At 32.1% G+C, this 22649-nt stretch overlaps 1 protein-coding gene across 1 annotated transcript; it reads left to right on the top strand.

The window, feature by feature from the left end:
* Window positions 1-2505: 2505 nt before the first annotated feature.
* On the top strand, window positions 2506-7015 carry LOC131630530 (exportin-2). The gene is made up of 2 exons (XM_058901309.1): window positions 2506-5556; window positions 6587-7015. Exon 1 carries the CDS (start codon window positions 2647-2649, stop codon window positions 5554-5556), a length of 2910 nt encoding a protein of 969 aa, XP_058757292.1. The 5' UTR covers window positions 2506-2646; the 3' UTR covers window positions 6587-7015.
* Window positions 7016-22649: the final 15634 nt, after the last annotated feature.

Genomic DNA, 22649 nt, shown 5'->3' with positions numbered 1-22649 from the left:
TTTTTCTTTTTCACCTTCAATAATCTTTCGTCTCTTCTATTTTTTTTCATTATAATAATTTTATATTGTTTTATGCTATTATTTTATGTTTAATATTTCACTTTTGTCTAATTTAATTTTTACATATTACATGGAAAATTGTTGTCAAAATATGACGAGTTTTGTTGTTATTTGTTAGTGTATGAATGTCTAAATATAAAATTATGTTGTCATATATATGTGTATGTATGGCTCAATAAAATATTTGTAAAAAACCGAACCAAACCAAACCGCATTAGTTTGGTTTGGTTTGGTTCGGATTTTTTTTAAAAGTCAACCGAACCAAACCGCACTATTTTTTCTCTTGCGGTTCGGATGATTTTTTTCGTCACAACCGCCCAAACCGCACCGCGGGCACCCCTAGTAGCAGTAGCTAGGCCACTAGGGTTTCCTTTGCATTCTCAGTGAAAATGAAAATAAAAGATACAAATACTTTCAACTTATTTTGTTTTTACATTTTAAATCAATATGAAATAAAACAATTCAATGTCATCTAACCTAGTCCAAACTGGAGTGCCACGTATACAAAAGTTAACGGAATTTGACACAATTTAACCGACAGGACCAATGTGATTAACAGAATAACATTTAAGGGATTTAGAAAGAATGTTTATTAAATAAGGGGCTGAAGTGAAACTTTAAATTAAGTTAAGTAACCAAAGGATGTATTAAGCCATTTAATTATGTTGTATAAATGATTTTAATTATTTTTAATTATGGTGTATTTATAAATATTTTTTAATATTTCTGTCCATATTCTTTAATAAAGAAAATTTATTTATTTTAGTCCATATTTTATAAACGAGAACAAATTTAATATTGATTCAAATATTTTTATACAACATGTCAAAATAAAAATAATATTTATATAAAAAATATATATTGTTGATTCAAATATTTTTATATATAAAAAAACTATAGACATATGTTTATTATCTTACTTAAAATAATAAACTCTTTTAAATAAGCAATTTTTTTTCTTTCTTTGATTTTATTTTTATTATATTTTAAAAATAAATACGCTTTAAAATGTAAGACACTTTTATAATTTATTAAATATTTTCAAGACCATACAGTATGAAGATGGAGGTGCCAAATTGATTGGTCATACCCATGAGTTTATTGAAGATGTTAGCTATGGGTCTCCATTGGGTCTTAGAAAAAGAACACCCATTACAAAAAATAAAAAAGAAGAAGGAAATAATCAACATCTCATAGAAATCTACATACCATCATCAAATTTTGTTATTCTAAAATTACCTTTAAACAAGTTAGTGATGGGTGAAGAATGAAATTTCCAGTAGATTTTTTTGAAAAAAAGATTTATACTATTGAAAATTTCAAATTTTCGGTACATACCGAAAATTTCAAATTTATGGTAGCACAATTTTTTTTTAAAAAGTATTGGAAATTTCAAAATATTCAGTAATTTTTTGAAATTTTCGATAAAAACGTATATTTTTTAAAAATTAGTGACTTTAAACAAGGGTATAATGGTAAAAGCATATCCCTAAGAGGTGGTATATTTAATTTTAGTGATGGCATGTAAATTTCTCAAAAAATCACCAACAAATAATTTCAATAACCTTGATTTAGTCATTTTTATCAATTAAATATTGTTTTATAATTTTCTTATTTGTGAATGTCCACTTTAAGGGTGAATTACTTACTTTTTATTTTTGTTTGATCTTCACCCTACATTTTCTAAAAGAAATATAATATTCATATAAATTAGTAGAGCTCAAAATGGGTTAGTCAATATGACCCTTTCGGTCAAATTCGATAAATTTTAAGGTTTGAATCTTAAAATTAGAATTTATATTTTTAAAATTTTTTAAATCAAAATCTAAAAAGATTGCTATCTATTAATGCTAATATGTAAGTCGCATTTAGCCCGTAAACCTACACAATTATAAATTTTTTAAAAATTGTATCAAAATTTCTATTGACTCACTCTAAATAATATATTGATTTTTCTTAACTCGCTAAATTTCATCATTACTCAATTTAATCTTTTCTTTTAATTATTATAGATCAATATAATCAAATTAATATTTAACTAATTTTGTGTTTTACTTCAAAATTTTCTCATATTCTATTAGTTTCTCTTTTGTTAAATATTTGAGTATTATTTTATACAATTTAGACATATATTTTAATATTAATATTTATTAAAAATAAGATAGTGTTATATTTAAAATAATATAATTTTTTATATTTGTAATAAAATTTATGAATTTTTAGTTGTATAAAAAATAATTAAAAATTTGTCGGTTTATAATCGGATAGTTTGAAGCCATTATAAGAACGGACTCGAGTAGAATGGACTACCCTTATAGTCGGATAGACTTTTTTAATCCAACCCAAGAAATTTTAGATCGGTGAGAGTCGATTTGCTTAGGATCGGGTAGTCCATTCTCATAACTCTATAAATTATTATTAATTTAGCAATAAATGAATTAAACCCTCATTCAAAATCCTGCATTTTCTCTCCGATTTCCCTCTCCAAACCCTCATTCATTTTCTCCAATTTTCTTTTCCGTTATATATTATTTTCCCCCAAACTTCCAAAACCCAAAACCCTAGCAGAGCTCACACACAACCACCATGGAATGGAACCCTCAAACTCTTCAATTTCTCTCCCAATGCTTCCTCAACACTCTCTCTCCGGCACCGGAGCCTCGCCGCCAAGCAGAAGCCTCTCTCTCTGAAGCAGCCGAGAGTCCCAACTTCGGCCTCGTCGTACTCCGTCTCGTCGCCGAACCTGCCGTCGATGACCAGATCCGTCAATCCGCCGCCGTCAACTTCAAAAACCACCTCCGTCTCCGATGGGCGTTAGAAGACAGCTCGATCCTTGAACCCGAGAAGGAACAGATCAAAACCCTAATCGTCCCTCTCATGCTCGCCGCTGCTCCGAGAATCCAATCTCAGCTTAGCGAAGCCCTAGCTATCATCGGCAACCACGATTTCCCCAGAGCATGGCCCACGTTACTCCCGGAACTCGTCGCCAGTCTCCAGAATGCTTCTCAGGCTAACGATTACACTTCCATTAACGGTATTCTTAGTACTGCTAATTCAATTTTCGGGAAATTTCGATTCCAGTATAAATCCAATGATCTCTGGATTGATTTGAGGTATTGTCTCGATAATTTCGCTGCTCCTTTGCTTGAAGTTTTTATTAAGACTGCGGCGTTAATCGACGCTGCTGCCACCGGGGCAGCACTACCACCTGGGGTAAACCTGCGACAACTGTTTGAGTCGCAGAAATTGTGTTGTAGTTTATTTTACTCGTTGAATTTTCAAGAGCTCCCTGAGTTCTTTGAGGATCATATGAGGGAATGGATGACTGAGTTTCGAAAATACCTTACTACTAGTTACCCTGCTATTGAGGGCAGTGCAGATGGTCTTGCTCTTGTGGATGAACTTAGGTCTTCTGTTTGTGAGAATATTAATCATTATATGGAAAAGTATGAGGAGGAGTTTAAGGGATTCTTGAATGACTTTGCGCTTGCTGTGTGGACTTTGTTAGGGAATGTGTCACAGTCGACTAGTCGTGATCAACTTGCCGTCACAGCTATCAAGTTTTTGACCACAGTTAGCACCAGTGTTCACCACAACTTGTTTGCTGCCGATGGGATTATACCGCAGATTTGCCAGGGCATTGTGATCCCTAATGTGAGGCTGAGGGAAGATGATGAGGAGCTGTTTGAGATGAATCATATTGAGTATATTAGGAGGGATATGGAAGGCAGTGATGTTGATACACGCAGGAGGATTGCTTGTGAGCTGCTTAAGGGAATTGCCACACATTATGGAGATGCTGTAAGAAACATTGTTTCTGGGCAAATACAGAGTTTGTTAAGTTCCTTTGCTGCGAACCCGACAGGGAATTGGAAGGACAAGGATTGTGCAATATACTTGGTAGTCTCTCTTTCAACCAAGAAGGCTGGAACCAGTTATGTCTCTCCAGATCTTGTAAATGTTCAAAGCTTTTTTGAATCTGTGATTGTCCCTGAGCTGCAAAGTCAGGATGTGAATGGTTATCCGATGCTTAAGGCAGGTGCACTCAAATTCTTCACCATGTTCCGGACTCAAATATCAAAACATGTTGCATTGAACTTTTTACCAGATTTGGTTCGTTTCCTTGCTGCGGAATCAAATGTTGTTCATTCTTATGCTGCTAGCTGTATTGAGAAACTCTTACTGGTAAAGGACGAGGGAGGTGTAGCACGTTATAGTTCGGCAGATATCAGTCCAATTTTCCCAATGCTGATGAACAATCTTTTCAGTGCCTTTAAGCTCCCAGAGTCCGAAGAGAATCAATATGTAATGAAATGTATTGTGAGGGTTCTTGGGGTTGCAGATATACCACTTGATGTTGCTCGAATTTGCATCGAGGGTTTGGGTTCACTTCTTTCTGAAGTTTGCAAAAATCCAAAAAATCCCATCTTCAATCATTATCTCTTTGAGTCAGTAGCCATTCTTGTGAAGCGAGCCTCTGAGAGGGACCCATCTCTTGTGTCTGTTTTTGAAACAAGCCTTTTTCCTAGGCTTGAAATAATATTGTCCAATGATGTAACTGAGTTTTTCCCATACACATTTCAGTTGCTTGCTCTGCTTGTTGAGTTAAACAGACCACCCATCCCACCAATCTACATGCAGATATTTGAGATTCTTTTGTCACCTGACTCTTGGAAAAGAGCCTCAAATGTTCCTGCCCTGGTGCGTCTACTCCAGGCTTTCCTTCAAAAGGCACCAAATGAGATCAGCCAAGAGGCTAGATTGACCAAAGTACTTGGCATATTTGACACACTGATACAATCTTCAAGCACTTCTGAACAAGGATTTTATGTGCTTAACACTGTCATTGAGAGTCTCCCGTATGATGTTATTAAGCCTTATATTTCTCACGTTTGGGCTGCTATTTTTAGAGAGCTCCAGAAAAAGCGGCCAATAAAGCTCCTCAAGTCTCTCTTGATATTCATTTCACTCTTTCTGGTTAAACATGGTTCTTCAAATGTAATTGATACTATGAACGCCGTCCAGCCTGATATATTTAGTGTGATTTTGACCCAGTTCTGGATTCCTAATCTTAAGCATATTACGGGAAATATAGAGCTCAAACTGACTGCAGTTGCTTCTACCCGACTCATTTGTGAGTCTCCGGTCCTTTTGGATCCTGCAGCTTCTGTGTCCTGGGGTAAAATGGTGGACAGTATAGTGACACTTCTTTCCCGGCAAGAACAGGATAGGGTTGAGGATGAAACTGACATGCCAGATATTGAAGAAAATGCGGGTTACACTGCTACTTTTGTCCGTCTTCACAATGCTGGAAAGAACGTAGAAGATCCACTTCAAGATATAAGAGATCCCCGGGAATTTTTTGTTGCTTCATTGTCCCAACTTTGTGCACGTTCGCCTGGTAGGTACTCTAAAGTCATCAGTGAAAATGTAGATCCTGAGAATCAGACAGCACTGCTTCAACTTTGCAACACTTACAACCTCTCCATAGTTTGAGTAAGTTGTGTACTTGAGAATTATTTTCTTTGGATTTGATTGTGCTTATTGGTTTTCTGTCCATGACTTCTTAATCTATCCTTGATATATCTTGAGATACATAATGTTGTCCAATGTTTTCAAACTTTTTGTTGCAGCTGTTACACTTGTTATTATTCTCTATTTTGGATACATGTTGCTGTTATAATATTTATCTGTTTAGCAACTAGCAAGGGAAGACAAGAACTATACATGATTTGATCATTATAGATTTATCAATAAACTTAAGGGATTTTTATTGATGCTAGAATGAAATATTGAAATAGGACCATAATTTTGTTTGCTTAAATCTACGAACTAGTCCGAATCTGTAATATTTAAATATCTTCTCATTGCTTTTCTCATATATTTTGTTTAACTTAATGCTTAATCAATCTCTATAATAATTTCACTGGCTGCAAAGTTGTTTCTCTGTTTCCCATCAGTAGTTTGTCTATGAGATTAAAGTTATTTTTGTTTAGGGGTGAGAAAGACAATTAATTGTTAAGTTTGAGTGAAAAAGAATAGAAAATGTTTTCTTTTGTCCCCCCTTTGTTTGGGACAATATCTCATTTTTGCTCACCCGCTTCCGTAGATTTACCTACGGAAGCACCTTTTTTTTTTTTTTTTAATTTTACGTTGAATTGTTCCGTAGGTAAATCTACAGAACCGTTTAAACAATGTTAAATAAAGGTTCCGTAGATGCACGTACAGAATAAATCAATGTTAAAATAAATAAAAAGTTGCTTCCAGAGATACACCTCCGTAAGCAGGGGGTAGGGGTTGGATGAGAAATTCTCTTGTTTGGTGGGTAGTAACTAGGAAGCGAGTAAGAGATGACTTATGACATTAGTAAAAGGCAAATATGCATATGAAAGGTATGTATGAAAAATGCATAATCTGCTCTCCTGTTCTCTGGTTTGGAGTGAAAGAAATTTATATTACTTTCTGAGTCATGATTATTGAGTTAAATAAGTGATCTTTCTAATAATGCATTTTTCTTACGTCTCAGGACTTTGTGCTGGAATCCCGTTGGGCATTACTCTCCAAAGCCTCAGCCTTTTGCAACATTTGAGTGGTTTGTTATCGTCGCCCTACTGTCAATTATACTTATTGCATTGAAACAAAGAGAGTCCAACAGCTATTATCATCATCCAAATTTTGTCGGTTTCATAAATTTATGTGGTGATGAACTGAGAGGTTTTGTGTTATTCCCATTTTGAATTCTGTAGGCATGTGTTTGAAGTGCCATTTGGTCTATTGGGATTTTAGTGTAAATTTTTTTCATGCTCCCCTTTCCCCAATTTTCCTGAGTTTTGTTTATTGAGTATGCATGAGTCAGCATATGGCAGGGAATATCTATAGTCAATTTTCTGTAAAACTTGCATTTTTATTTGAATGACAGAAGGGTTGTTAATAGTGATTTCATATTTTATTTTAATTGGATTAAAACTATTATTAATATTAAGGTAAGATGTTTTTCCTTTTAAAATATTCTTAACTATCAGTAATTTATTCAAGTCTAATTTTTTTTTTAAGTTATACTATCAGCAGTGTATTTCAAGTGAAGAATGGTAAGGCACCTAAGCAAAATGTGCAGTAACTATTGTCCTTAAAAATATCACATCCCACGAACAAAATTCCGAGCTCACCTTATTGGCTTGCAAGTTATCTCCCTAATTTACTTCCCTCTTATAAATCCTTCGCCCAGTAGCTCCAACCCCAAGCTTTATTATAAATCTCATTTCATTTAAATAGAGTTTATAAAATCAAGACCCTTTTGTATTGTGTTTCATCATTTGATACTTAATCATATAGTTTTAAGGTATAGTGTCTAGTGTGTCCAGGTAGAAAAATTGTAAAGCCTAAGGTATAAAATAACTTAAATAAAAGTGAATTCTTCTTTGCATTCCTATATATTTCTCTAAGATTTTATGAATTTTTAATGTAATTTTTTGGTGTTGTCTAAACTTTGAACCATAATTATATAGGTTTGAAATAACTTTGTTTTAAAACAAACAAAATCATTTGATAAATAAGAGTTTAACAACATTTTATCATAACGGTTGAATAAATATGCAAATGAAAATTTAAAGTGAAAATAAAAGAGATAAGGAGAGAGAAATAACATCGAAGAATTATACAGAAAACTAAATCTTGTTCCCAAGAATTAGTCTTGAGGGTATCTACAAGTCGTAAGAGTTGTTAGAAGGTTATGCCCACATACCTCCTTATACAAGGAAATGAAGTTTTCAAGATAACTTTTAATTAAACAATGAACAAGGCTTGAAGAGGTTAGTCTCCAAATCAAATAAAAATTTTGCACAAGCTGATCTCAAACTAAGACAAAGTTTGAAGTTGGCTATCCTCCGAACCAAACCAAAATTTTACACAGGTCAACCACAAATTATAACGAAATTTTTACCGCACTGGTCTCGAACCTACTGTGCATTTATACAAGCTAAGCTAAAAACATTTATACAAGCTAAGCTAAAAACCAATAGAGATTTTAACTGAGCTGATCTTGAATTGTGAAAGCTTTTAATTAGGACGAGCTTAATAATCTTTGTGGAGATTTTTACTAGATGATATTCAAGACTCAAAAGAGAGCTATTCTTCAAGAGCTTTTAAATGGTTTAGCTCATAATCAAAATAACAACTTCCTATAAAAGAATTATTCTTACATGAGAAAATTCACTCTTGATCGATTTATAGATTCCCTCAACCAAAACGATATTCCTCACCAGACTCAATAACACTCTTGAAGCACCATACCTAAAATATATGAGAAAATAAGAAAGATTTAGAGAGGAGTTAAGAGAAGTGAAAAATGAGGTTTTTCGCGTTTTTTGAATGTGAAAAAATTATAGAGAAACTCTTTATTTATAAGTTAAGGCGTAGTATAAATTTGGAAAGAATTCATGAGCCAAATGAACGCTCTAGTCGATTAGGCACCTTAAATAATCGATTGTTATGGTCCCGAATAGAGCTGTTAAAATGGGCTAACCGACTCTAAATGAGCGGGCGCTGGGTTTTTTAGGGCTGGGCCAAAAAGACCCGGTTTAATATGGGCTCGAGAATTACTACCCGAGCCCGACCCTAGATGGACTTCGGGCTACCCGACCCTATACGGACTTTTTTTATTTAAAAAAATTAAAATAAAAACTCCATAATATTTATTATAAATAAAATTAAAATTCTATTATTTTAAACATAATACATTTTTAAGTACTATATTATCTCTTATAAATACTATAATGTGTTTTTAAATACAATATATGTCTAAATTATATAAAATAATACTTGAATATTTAACATAAGAGAAAAACTAATATAATACAATGAAAGAATGTTGATGATATTAATATATAATATTTAAAACTTAAAAATTGAATAGAATAGAGATAAAATTTAGTAAGGAGAGAAAAATTAATGCGGTATTTTGGAGTACACCATATAAATATAAAATTTATAATTATGCGGGTAGCGGGATTTTTTAAAAAAACCAATGCTTAAATAAATGATGGAGGAGAGAGAAAAAAGAATGATACATAATCTCCACAATTTATTTTAAAATCTAATGGTTCACATTCATTCTCATATAAAATTGTCATTCTCATATGAAACGTCATCTCTCTCTCTCTCTCTCTCTCTCTCTCTCTCTCTCTCTCTCTCTCTCTCTCTCTCTCTCTCTCTCTCTCTCTCTCTCTCTCTCTCTCTCTCTCTCTCTCTCTCTCTCTCTCTCTCTCTCTCTCTCTCTCTATATATATATATATATATATATATATGAACTTATTCATAATCAATATAATCATGTATCCTTTCAATACCGTTTATGCCTAAAGCGATATTTGAGTATTATCATATTAACTAGATGATGTCTCATGCCAACAATCAACATAATAATCTTTTAGAGCTTGATACAAGTGAATATCAACTCACAAATATATGTCTAGAGTTTGTTCATTGATAGATGAATATCTTAGGTCATAGTTTGAAAAATACCTTTCAATAGTGATTCAAATCAAACATATAACAGTAACACCAAAGATATTCATCATATATTGATCATCAACAAAGTTCATACACAAAAGATCAAAAGAAATACATAATAGCTAGGTTAACTATCTCAAATCTTGACACAAAAGAGGTTTAGCTACTCATCACCATGGTAGCTTGATAAACAAGTAATGAAAGAAAAATGGATGAGCATCCGAGATGTTTGAACAATCGAGAACGTGAATCCAGCTCCAATTCACCGATTAAATGAGTTTTATGCTTGTTCTTTCTTACAAGAGTTTTCTAGGTCACAAAGTATGTAAAAGATGGAATGTTCCAAAATATCTAACAAAGATCCTAAATACACAAGTCCAGTCTAGACAAAATCGCTTGGCGCTCATGGTGAGTTGCCTAGCGAATTTGCCTTTTAAGCCTACGTGGCAACTGCTCAAAACTCACCCATGATGGCCGAAAATATCTTCGCTCGCTCAACGACTGTAAGAACTCGCCTGGCGAATCTCCTCGCTACCTACTCGCGTGGCGAATGCCTCGCGAGCTCAAATCATCCAATGTCAATAGCTATTGGAACTTTTTCTTTTTCACTCACCCCTCACTCGCCTGGAGACTCGCCACCTGCTCGCCTGGAAAATTTGCAAAAACAACACCACTTTGCTTGGCTTCAATTCTTCTTTCCTTGGACATGCTTTTGACAATTTTTCTTATGATTTTGCTTCTAAATCAACAAACATATTACTAATACCATAATTATGTACATAAACACTATTTTTCAAGCAAACTTGAAAACTTTAATCATGAAATACAATGAAAATGGCTTGAAAATGTTAACTTTTGTCATGGGAATATAAACATATTTGACACCTAACAAACACTCCCCAACTTGCATCTTTGTTTGTCCTCAAACAAAAATAAAACTCAAGAAAAAAAACAAGAAGAAATTTTTAGACAAATTCAACCAGATAAAAATGTATGATTCAAACTCAACAGACGCGCGCAGATAAGTTTTTCCCAATTGCTTTCTCATAAAATCAAAACATGGTTATGAATTAAGTTATAAACACAAACATCAAACAATGCATACTCAAGCAAAAACATGTTCATATTTGAATCACCTAACTCTCATTGTAACAATTGCATTAAGAACTATGCACATATTTACACGGGACAAAACACTCTCACTAATAATCGTGCCAACATCCAAAATAGTTCATGCATTCATCTAAACAAAACAAAGAGAACATCATGAAAAGAGAGATCACTAAAGAATTTTTAAGGTTGTAGCTTGACTTGGTTTAACAACAAAGAATATTATATATATATATATATATATATATATATATATATATATATATATATATATATATATATATATAAAAGGACGACCTACCCAATTGGTGTGTAGGCAAAGGCCCCACTTAAATTTCAAAATTTCTAAACTATGCATATATTTTAATAAGATAAAAGCAACTATACAATATACTGCATATACCTCTCTTATCATTTTATTTTTATAATTTTAATGCTTTATCTCTTAATGATCATTTGCTATAATTTAAAAGTAATTTTTTTCACAAATTATTAAAAAAATTATGATTGAAAGAAAAATTTAGTAATATGATTAATGAGTAACTTTTTTTTTTCCAGAAATTATTAAAAAAATTATGAGTGAAAGATAAATTTAATAATATGAATAAGTTAATATTCTTTAATATTAATTTTATTCAATTTTATATAAATTCAAAACATAAAAAATTTACCTTAGAATAATACACATAAAATTGTTTTTGAATGAGAATTTATTTAGCCCCAAAATATAAATTTTCTCGGTCCATCCCTATATATATATATATATATATATATATATATATATATATATATATATATATATATATATATATATATATATATATATATATATATATATATATATATATATATATATATATATATTAAAAGGCTATTGAAACAAAAATGCGTTAAAATTATGAAGAGCATTTTGACTTTGCACAACTTTCATTCTTTTGCTCAATCCTCAGTTTCTTTTTCATTCTTCATTTTCTTTTCTTTTCATTTTCTATCTTTTTTTCAAAAGATGCACTGTTCCACCAATTCTTTCTTTTCTTATTAAAAATTACTCTCCCCAACTTTAAACATTTTTCTCTTTCAAGACAAAGCTCTTCATTCACGGTTTATTAAACAAAACGAGTCAAGTGTTTACAATCAAGAAAATTAGAATGAATCAATAATGAGTTTTTAATTGATTAATAACAAATTACTAAGTGGTATACTTAGTAATTTATTGGATTTTTGATTGATTAATTCAAAAACTGTATGGCTCAAAAGGGTTCACTAATGCTCACATATTCACAAAATGGATTAAAGTCCTTTTTAGATTGGTGGTCATTCTCATCATAAAAATAATGCCTTGAACCTTTCTAAGTATCCACAATTTCAACATGCATGCAAGGTTTAACATGAATCACCCGAGCTAAAACACAACGATTACTAGAAACCATCTATATTTTTTGAACAATGGAAGTCACCCACATTGGTGGTTTTGTTCTAAACGATTCAAGCTTGAACAACAATTGCATAATGATACATGACATGATTTTGCATAATGTACAAAGTTCATAATCATATTAACATTCTACAAAGCAATAACAATGTACCTGTTTTCTGCGCATCTCATTAAGACTCTTATCATCACCACCACATTTTTGTGTTCACAATACACATTTTGAATTCATTCATTCCTTGCTTCTTGAGCAAATTAAACCATGAGGACAAACACAAAAATTTCTTTGTACAAACATAAAATTAAACATAATACTACTTAATGTTAACTAAAACAACTTATACTTAATTCCAAAGCAACTTCACACATCCAAGACAAAAGGTTTATCTTAACCAACTTCTTAACTAGTTTGAAATTCCTCTTTGACCTAGTGGTTGCCAAAGAATCCTCATGTTGTTGTACTTGTAGTTGTAATTGTAGTACATGTACAATTTTTCTTTTGAAAATCCCCACGATCAAGGTGACTCTCCGCATTTTGAATTATAACACGATTCTTCTCTTAAACATGAATAATAGTTGCTATGTCTTTAGATTCTATTTCAACCATTTGAGTATTTAAATTTACCTCATCCCTCGTTTCTTTAAATTTTTGTTTTTTCCCTTCTAATTTGTGCAACTTTTTTGAAATAATAAATCTTTTTTATTTGTCACATTAACGGTCTCTATTTCATATTTTTCATTCTTAACCATTCCACTGTGAGAAACCATTTATTTTATGTAAAAAAAGTTTATTATTCTAAATTTTGATGTTGGCTAAAATACTAATTATTAATACTCGTGACATATATTTAATTTTTAATAAATAATATTAAAACGATATCTCACAAAATATTGATTTAACAATAATAATAAATATTGATACAAATTGCTTCTCTCAAGATCTCAGATTCGAATCCTGCTAAATACAAATTGTTTATTAAAAATAATAATAATAATAAAAAATAATAATTTTATATTGATATGTTTTTGGGATAAAAACAAAAAACTAATTTTTGAAGAAGAAAACATTTTTCTTGAATTATATTTCTAAACTTTAACAGACTCAATTTTTACTCATAACTAAAACAAAAACTTATATTGTTTTTGAAAATAACATCACTCGTTTTTTTATTCTTACATTATTATTTAATCGAATTTTCTTATTTCTATTCAAACTTTTCTCTTCTCCACATAAGAAGGAAATACTAACAATTTTTTAGTGTTAATCTTAAAAAATTAGATTTTAATTAGGTTTAATTAAGGGAAATGAGTTTTGGTAATTTGGAGGTAACTAATATCTAATTAAAAGTTGTTCCACTTAAATTTAAATTAAATTCTTTTAAATGATTCGTCTTTGCGTGCTCAAATTTGAAGAAAAAAAATCTTTTATTATAATACAATAATTGAATGAGTGATCTCATTCTCTAATCCAAAACTTTAAAAAGAAAAAAAAGTAAAGAAACATTTTTTTAAAATCAACCCCACGTTAGACATCTAATTCCTTGAAAAATAAAAATAAGTAGCGTTGAAGTCATGTTGAATATTAAAAAAACACATTACTCAAAAGATGAAGTTATGAAGATGGTGTTATCAAATAAAAAGAAAGAATTAATGGACCCCAAAATTCATTCTTAAAATTAATTAATGTTGCAAAGTGCTAATCCACCTACCCACCCATAGAGAATGGGTGGAGTGCTAAAAAAGAATCCCAATTTTAACTAAATACCAATGAACCGAAATCTCAATTACCACAAAATGAATAATAATAAAAATAGGGTCATGCTAACGTGTGCCCTGAGGGCACATGTTAAGTATATTATAATTAGAAAAAGTTAAATGTAATTAAATGCAATAGAGTCATATTTAAAGTTTCAATACATTAAATGCACGCATTTCAAGAAAATGTTTCTATAAATATCTCATTAACTTGTGCCCTTGGGACACATGTTAGCTTTTCCCATAAAAATATACTAAAATGCAAAAAATAAATGTGACAAAAAATTAGGATAAATGTGCTTATGTGGTGCTTTATCATGATTTGTACGGTTTGAGGAAACAAAGGAACATAAACTGAATTGGTCTACACATTGGGGTGTGCATTTAAGTCACTTACCCTACCAAAACTATACTAGTATTATTTTAATTTTAAAATGAATGTAGTTTAAGATTTGAATTAAATGTATTTTTGTCTTCTTTCATTTAAATGAATACTGATTTTATACGGTAAAATTTAATTTTTTTTGTTATTAGTTTTTTGAAAATAAATAATTAAAATTAACGTACATTATATTAATTAGATGATGCAATAAAAAATAATAATTAATTTATATTTAAAAATAAATTTAACTTTTATTGTATAGTTTTTTTGGTTAAAGTAAAATTATCTTCATTCTACATTATGTTAAGTTGTTTTATAAACAAATTTATTTTAAATTAAAATTACTTTACAATTACAATGAAATATTAATTTCATATTATTTACTCTTGATCTTACTTGATCAGAAGAATCGTCGTGGTCTGTAACGTGTTGAACTTCTCTGAACTAGGAGGAGTACTCGCAAGGTACTCCGATGCTAAAGCATGAGAGCAGAGAGAGCAAGTACAGAAAAGTGTGATAGAATGAATATTGAATACCCGACCCTCTAATAAAAGAGGGTATTTATAGCCCCAGCGTTGGGCCAAAATTTTCTAATTGGGTCGGATCCATTGGAGGCTCACGTGCTAGGAAACTGCCAGAATCAAACGTAGTAGGGCTGAGTCAGCAAATGACTCACATTCTGGTTGGACAGAGCGTAAGATTCGGAGGAGTTGTCCGAATCTGCGCTAGTGGGTTGAGCTACGTGCTCTTTAGTGGACGCGTGGGTTTGATACTGGTAACGACTAGAGTGTGTGCGTTATTGGGCTTGGAGTGTAAATGGGTCTGTCTGTTCGACTCCGGGCATGAGTGTTGGGTCTGTTTGACCTAGATCAGAACAACTCTTTTTAAAGCTATTAATTTATAATATCAATAATTTATTTATATTAATACATAAACACAAATAATGTTATCATAGATATTAAATCTTAAATAATAATTTATATTTATTTAACTTAATTAAATTATTTATTGATTATTATTCTCTTTTTTTTCTTGTTGTCATGAAGTAATTTTAAAAATCATCTCATTTTTTTATAAATTTAATTATATTTATTAATCTATATAAAATGACAAAAACACTTTATTATATGATTTAAAATTGAAGACATAACAATGAATATATTTTTGTTCCAAAGAAAAATAATTGAGTAAATTTTTTCATACAAGTCCAAGCTAAAGGTACCCAAGTCATAAGAAAATGGAAAAGGGTCAACTCTCTCTAGAGTTATAAAGATGAGAAAGAGAAAGAAAAAAAGGTTTTTATAAACAACCCAATCTAAAGTAATGGTCGGAGGAATTGACAAGATTCTACAAAGATACTAACTTTATGCCAAAAATTTAAAATTAATTAAAAGAGAATAGAATCCCTTAGGTTAGGTCAAGTCAGAGGACAAAACTATATAACTAATTTAACAAAAACAATAGTTACCAAATGACCCAATCTCTAACTTCTGATTAATGGAGGGATCAGATCCCTAATCTTTATGGAATCTAAAGATCATCTAGCTGAATAAAATTATATGATAAGGTTAATGTATTGTGGTGGTAAAATTAATTTATACAATTATATTAATAAAAGTCATAAAAAAAATACATAGACAATATTAAAATAATAGAGAGAGCATAGCCCTTAAGATGATCAAAGGTCATTTAGTTTACTATCTTAATCATAAAAAATGAAGCAATAGTTGGCAATTAAAGTGGTGCCCTACTAATTAATGTTCACACTATTAATTAAATTTCACTTCAATAGAACTATTGTGAATTTGTGAGTGCATTAGAGAAGGTATAAGGTTTAAGCCTTTCCCACCAATGCCACTATACAAATTTCTTCAATGAAAGTATAATATTATTGGTTCTGTGACTTCTGTCTTCTAGCACAGTTTGTGTCCCATGTTATTATTTTATCAAACATTGTGGAAGCATAAAATTAATTATTGTTGGTTTATATCTGACATGGAGAGAAAGAAGGACTTTCTTGAGGACACATAATTATTGAAATTATTTATTTAACTTAAGCACTCTTAAGATTGTTCTTTGAAGGAGTTCATGAGGTTTTGGTCAAAATGGATTTATTAGACCATTAATACGAGTGTCTTGATGATAATTTTAAAATAAATATTAATTGTTTTTTTTAACGGATTTGGTGACTAAAGCTTTGATTGTAGAAATTTTTGAAAAATTAGATGTTGTTAGTGGTTTTGATCATAGTCATCAATCAAAATATAAGTCTTCACGTCTTGAAGAATTTATCTTGAGAAGTAAGAAAGATTTATAAGAATCAAATCCCCATTCAAATGACATTGTAATCAAAAAAGAAATAAAATTGTTTATCCTTGAAAGATGTATTGACAACCTCATTTTTTGAAAAAGACAACTATCATACTGAGAATGTACAAATGTTAATATTTGTATGCTATCACCCCCAATACCCACACATGTTTCATCAATATTACTGGGAACTCATTTTCAAGCACAACACATGCATGAACCAATATAAGTACTTTTGTTTGTTATATTCCTAGGTTATGATTCAAAGCATTTAATGAGTAAACTACTCATCTCACGCATAACAAATTTCACCGCTTATCCATTCACACTCATCGGTATCTTTCTTCACCTTGAAAAAAATTTGAATTTCGCGTCTACTCCTATTTTTTTTCTTTAAACCATGTCTTATCTCAGTAAAACTCCTTCTCATATGGCTTCCTAACAAATCTCTCCAAAAGGTTCCAAAAAACCAACTTCTATTTGCAAAGTTGAAGGCTTCACCATGTTTATGTCAACCTTAACAAATAATTTTGGTTACAAGTTTCCATTAAAGAAAAATGAATCACTTCATTTGTTCAAGGGAAAACATTTAAGCTAAGTGCTAAAGATCTCACTAATTTTACATAAACAAAGTATAACGGAAGGGTCGTAGTCAATGGCTATGAACAAACCATCAATGATCGTGAAGAAATACTTCTCATATTCACTAAAGACAAAGATGCGCCCAAAGTTGAAACTCTGAGAGATCTCTTAAAAGTAATATTTCAAATCATTCTCAAAAGTATCATGCTCAAAGCATCCTTTGAAAAAAAATCATGAATGGAGATCATGACAATATTTTCTTGTGTATGCATAATAACTTTTAGATAAATTTGCATAAACTGATTTTCATAATTATGGAAACATTCATATATCGAACTAAACATTGTTTGAAAGATGAAATCCCTTTTGGAGAGTTAATCTCAAGCATCGTTAAAATGAGTGGTCTTATCAACGAACTACAAGATCAGAATCACAAAGAACTCCTAATTGTATATTATGGATATTCATTCAAAATTGAGAAGTTATTATGAGTGGGTTTAATTCAAGAGATCAAGAGCAAGGAAGAAAAAGTTCTCAAAGAAATCCTTATGGGAATTTCTCAATAAGCTATTCATGTTGTTGTAACTCAAAATTGTGTGGACTCCTCTCCTAAATATGAAAAAGTCAACGATGAAGAAGATCTTGTGGATCTATGTGCTTGTAGGTATAGTCAAGAAGTGATCTAAGATGGTAAAGCTTAGGGATAGCAAAGATGCAGGTTAATTAGTAGTTGTTTAGTTTTGATGATGACAACATATAAAGTCAAGCATCTCTTGAAGATAGCTAAAGTGATATAAGATGCACACGATGTTTGATCAAACTCTCCTCCCGAATCAAGCTACACATTTATTTAAAATTAACATTATAGTCCAACGACTCTCAAGTGAAGACTTAAGCTTCAAGGATTATCGATGGTTTTACACTTAGGATTCAAGGATTATCGGTGGTATAACTTTCAAACTCTCTGTTGATGGTATTAAACATGAAGATATCTTAAGCCTCAACAAGACAAATCAAGGATCTTGTGTGATGCTAAAATCAAAGATAATGATGCTAAGACTTGAAGCTTCAAAGTATGAAAGAGAGGAAGTGTGAAAGCCCATCTAGCTGTGTTTGTTTGAGTGACCAATATCTTGTAAGGACACAAGTTCATTTCTGGAAATATTATGGCTAAAGCCCCCCCCCCCCCCCCCCCCCCCCCCCCCCCCCCCCCCCGCGCAAACACACACACTCTCTAAAAACTCTTGAAAAGCCTCTCACTTTTTAATTAAATCATAAAAAATATATTTTTAAGGTCTAACCAATTGATTAAGGGAGTGTCTAATTTATTAGGGAACTTTTTCTAACTATATAATCGATTATACCATAAACCTAATTGATTAGATCACGATTGGTTGACTATAAAATCAATTAGTATAGTCTCTTAATGATTAGTAACAGCTCTATGTCAAAACCTTTCATTTGTAGCACTAACAATCAAGTATTTAGATTGCCTAATCGATTAGAGCAGTGAATTGGCTCATAGATTGTTTCCAAATTTATACCATGCCTTGACTTATAAATAAAGAGCTTATCTATCACTTTTTCACATCCATAAAATGTGGAAAAACCTCACTTTTCATTTCTCTCAGCATATTTCTAAATCTTTCATATTTTCTCACATATTTTAGCCATAGTGCTTCGAGAGTGTTCTTGAGTCTAAGTGAGGATATTTGTTCTAGGAAAAGGCAATGTTATAAATTCCCCCAAAGTTTATCTTGTGTAAATAACTCTTCCATAGGAAGTTGACATTTTTGGTTGAGAGGTATTATGGTGCCTTCTTTGGAAAATCCTAACTTCTTGCTCAAGTAAGATTCAATCATGTTATAAGACTTTTTGGAAAGCTTAGAGGATGTACTTCAACTCTCTTGTTGATGGATTGAAAGAATTCTTCTTGGATCAATGTGAAAAGTGACTTGGAAGTTGGTGAAAAAGTTGCTAAAAAAAGACTTAGAAATTTTTTTAAGTGTTTTGGAAGGAACTTCATGAACTCATATCTCTCAAATGATTGATTTTTTGAGAAAAAGTCATAAGTGACAAAGTTGTAGATCTAGATTTTCTCTTCAAAATGAGCTTTGGTTGAGAAAATTTGGCCAAGGGATGAGAAAGTTATGACTTTTCAAAATTTGAATGAAGAATATGTAATTCTTCATTAAAAAGTCAAAACCCTAAAATGTTGACTTTTTTATTCTTGATTAATTTTCTTGATTTCTCTTGATCAAATGGCTTCAATAATCATATGTGAATGCTTTTTATTCTTAGAAGTCCATAGTTGGTCAAATTTCTCAAAAGTCAAAGGTGATCTTGAACAATTGACTTTTTCAAATGAGCTGAGATCTTCCGGATTTTAACTGAGGCAATCTCTCCTAACCAAATGAGTGATATGAGTAACTCATAATGGGGTTTTAGAGATTATTGAGCCATAATTTGAGCCATGGGATCATGCCTTGATCAAAAGTCAACTTCCCGGGTGAATTAGGTCAAAAACCCTAATTGTGGACCAGATGAAATTGGGAGTTGTTGAACTTGAATTGAAGTACATCTTGGCCTGGATATTGATGTGGGAATCATTTAAGGACGCTTGAGCTTTTTTGAATCATGTTTTGAAGCTTAAGGATCTTCCCATGTGAAAGCCTTGATTTTAGTCCCTGATGAACTCAAAACACTAACTTGGTGCCTCTGAGGGACTCGAGGCTTGATGCCCTGAGATTGGGTATCATATGTGGATGAATGAAGTATGTTGGGCTCTATGATTGTGTTGAGGATCATTTCCATCTTTGATTGATCCTTAGCCTGAATTTCCTGGCTTAAACCCCTAATTTGAGTACTTGGTGAACAAGTGACTGCTCTGCGTATCTGTTTTAAGTTGATGGAGTCTGTGAAATATCATATGATGTGACAACTTAGGGGGTCAAAATTTTGGGTATGACAATGATGTCTTCGATGTTGCTATTAAAGTTGAAATTTTTGTTGGTAACTTCTGAATATACAAGAGATTGACTTGATCGTGGTTTGTTTGAGCAGACGTCTTTGACAGTTAGCTTTAAATATCAACATAAGGAACAATGGCAGTAAGAGGATCAAGGCATGCCCAATAACTGAACCAAAAGGATGAAGACATTTTTGAGCACATTCTTCACTTTATATAAAATTCTATATGAAAGAGTCTACAATACTGTGAGATAGAATACGAGTATAAGGAAAATACATGCTAGAGAAAATATTAATATTGTTGTTGCAAGGTTCATTTACCGAAGCACATCAACTTTCTACCAAATACTAAAGTGTTGCCCAAACTGACCTTTTTGCCCTTCCAAGCAAATATTTTTTCCCTTGCTAAAGGTTATTCCAGTAATTAACAAAATAAAAATTGTTTCATGCCAATTGTTCTCTTCTCATTGGTCACGACGGTTTTAATCCGGCCTTTTATCAGAATTTCTGGGAGGTTTGTGGCGACGACATTTTTTCTGCAACATGCCACTGGCTGGAGCGTGGTTTCTTTCCTGCATACATCACTGAAACCAATATATGCCTTATTCCAAAGTGTGACAAGCCGTCCTCGATGAAAGATCTCCGTCCTATTTCTCTCTGCAACGTGATATACAAGGTGATTTCGAAAATGCTTGCAAATCGGTTGAAACCGCTACTGCCCAAATGTGTCTCGGAAGAACAGTCTGCTTTCGTGGAAGGAAGATCTATTCTTGATAATTCACAAATTGCATTCGAAATTATTCATAAGCTGAAACGGAAAACGCGGGGAAATATTGCGGAATTAGCTCTTAAAATTGATATAAGCAAGGCTTATGATAAAGTAGATTGGAGTTTTTTGAAAAATATGCTGCTCAGTATGGGTTTTTCTGATAAGTGGGTACAATGGATGATGATGTGTGTGACGTCGGTGAATTACTCGGTGTTGGTTAACTCGGATCGGGGGGGGGGGCCTATTCAACCCGGAAGGGGATTGAGACAGGGAGATCCGCTTTCTCCATATCTCTTCATTTTGATAGCGGAGGGGTTATCTTCGCTAATTAGGAGCGCGACTAATAAAGGAGATATACACGGGATCAAAATCTGTAGGGGAGTGTCGCTACCGCGAAAAATGGAATCAGAGTCGCCACTAATATATTCATCCCACCGCGGGAAAGGAATATCAGAAACCTAACTCAGAACAAGGACAAGGTCTTTCGACCAGAGAACAGGGCACGGGAGTCGGTTACGCAAGGGGAAGGTGCTAGCACCCCTCACGCCCATCGTACTCGATGGTATCCACCTATGTTTGTTTCTATCTAAAGGGTGTCTAATGTCTAAAACCTTAATGCGAATGAATGCAAAAGAAATACGGGGAAAAGAAGGAATTATTTACAAGTGTGCTCGCTTAGGCCCCGCGACCCAATGCCTACGTATCCCTTACAAGGAATCAGAGCGACCGTAGTTCGGCTCCATAGTTTCCATTTGTTTTGTGTTTTTTAGTTGAACAGAGGTTAAAGTCACGATCCACGATGCTCGACCTTTGGAGACTTATACGCCTACTTTGGAAAGGACTTAACTTGTTCTTAGGCGCCTAACAAGGCAAAAGAAAAGCAAGAGTTTGGTTTGTGTCTTTTATTGTAATTCCACGATGACGAAGACCCTCTACAGGGCTTCGCATCGCTTCCTTACTCTGTTTTTAAATCTGACCATTTATTAAGTGTTTTGAATGTTTTTGTTGGTGTTTTTTAAGGGAATTTATTTGTGATTTAGATCATACCAGAAAAGGTTTTTTTTGAATATTTAGAGAATGCACATCGAGGCCTACGCCACAATCGATTCTCTAAATAGCGGTTAAGAAATACACCGAGGCCTACGCCTCAATCATTTCTCTTCCGCTAAGTAGGAAAGAACGTACATCGAGGCCTACGCCCCAATCATTTCTTTCCTACTATGAAAATAGTAGCGGTATGATCCTCATCGGTATTTATTAAGTTTTTTAAGATTGAAAAGAAAAAGAAATGAGAAAGGGAACTAACCTATTTTCTAATCTAATTGTCAATTACAAGTCTAAATCTACATCTAATGTTAACATACTAATGGGATATATTCTAAGAGGAGCATACAAATGGTATTAACAACATGGGCCAAAAATATGGCTAACATCAAGCAACAAAATCACACAGCATTTATACGAAACTAATATGGAAATGGTACAAAAGAAATACAAGAAGTCATTCAAAAATTAGTACAAAAATTAGTCTAAAAAACACTACTATTTTTATGATTTTTTGTTAAGGGATATTTCTAATTCAAGCCTAAATATACTAAAAATCTATTAATCCTAAAACTAATATTTTTACTGTTTCTATGTCATTTTTACCATCTAAAAATCGAACAAAAATCAATGATTCTAAATGTTATTATTACCTAAAAATCTAATGAGAAAATTATGAATTTTTACATGCTTTTTACCGTCTAAAAAATGTAGAACAAAACCTATGT

The sequence above is a fragment of the Vicia villosa genome, unplaced genomic scaffold (genome assembly GCF_029867415.1).
Source record: "Vicia villosa cultivar HV-30 ecotype Madison, WI unplaced genomic scaffold, Vvil1.0 ctg.000691F_1_1, whole genome shotgun sequence".
Lineage (NCBI taxonomy): Eukaryota > Viridiplantae > Streptophyta > Magnoliopsida > Fabales > Fabaceae > Vicia > Vicia villosa.
This window is presented reverse-complemented; position numbering and strand designations above follow the sequence as displayed.

What these genes read in the sequence shown, in the direction of transcription:
- LOC131630530 (XM_058901309.1), top strand. Translation starts at nt 2,647, where the DNA reads ATGGAATGGAACCCTCAAACTCTTCAATTTCTCTCCCAATGCTTCCTC.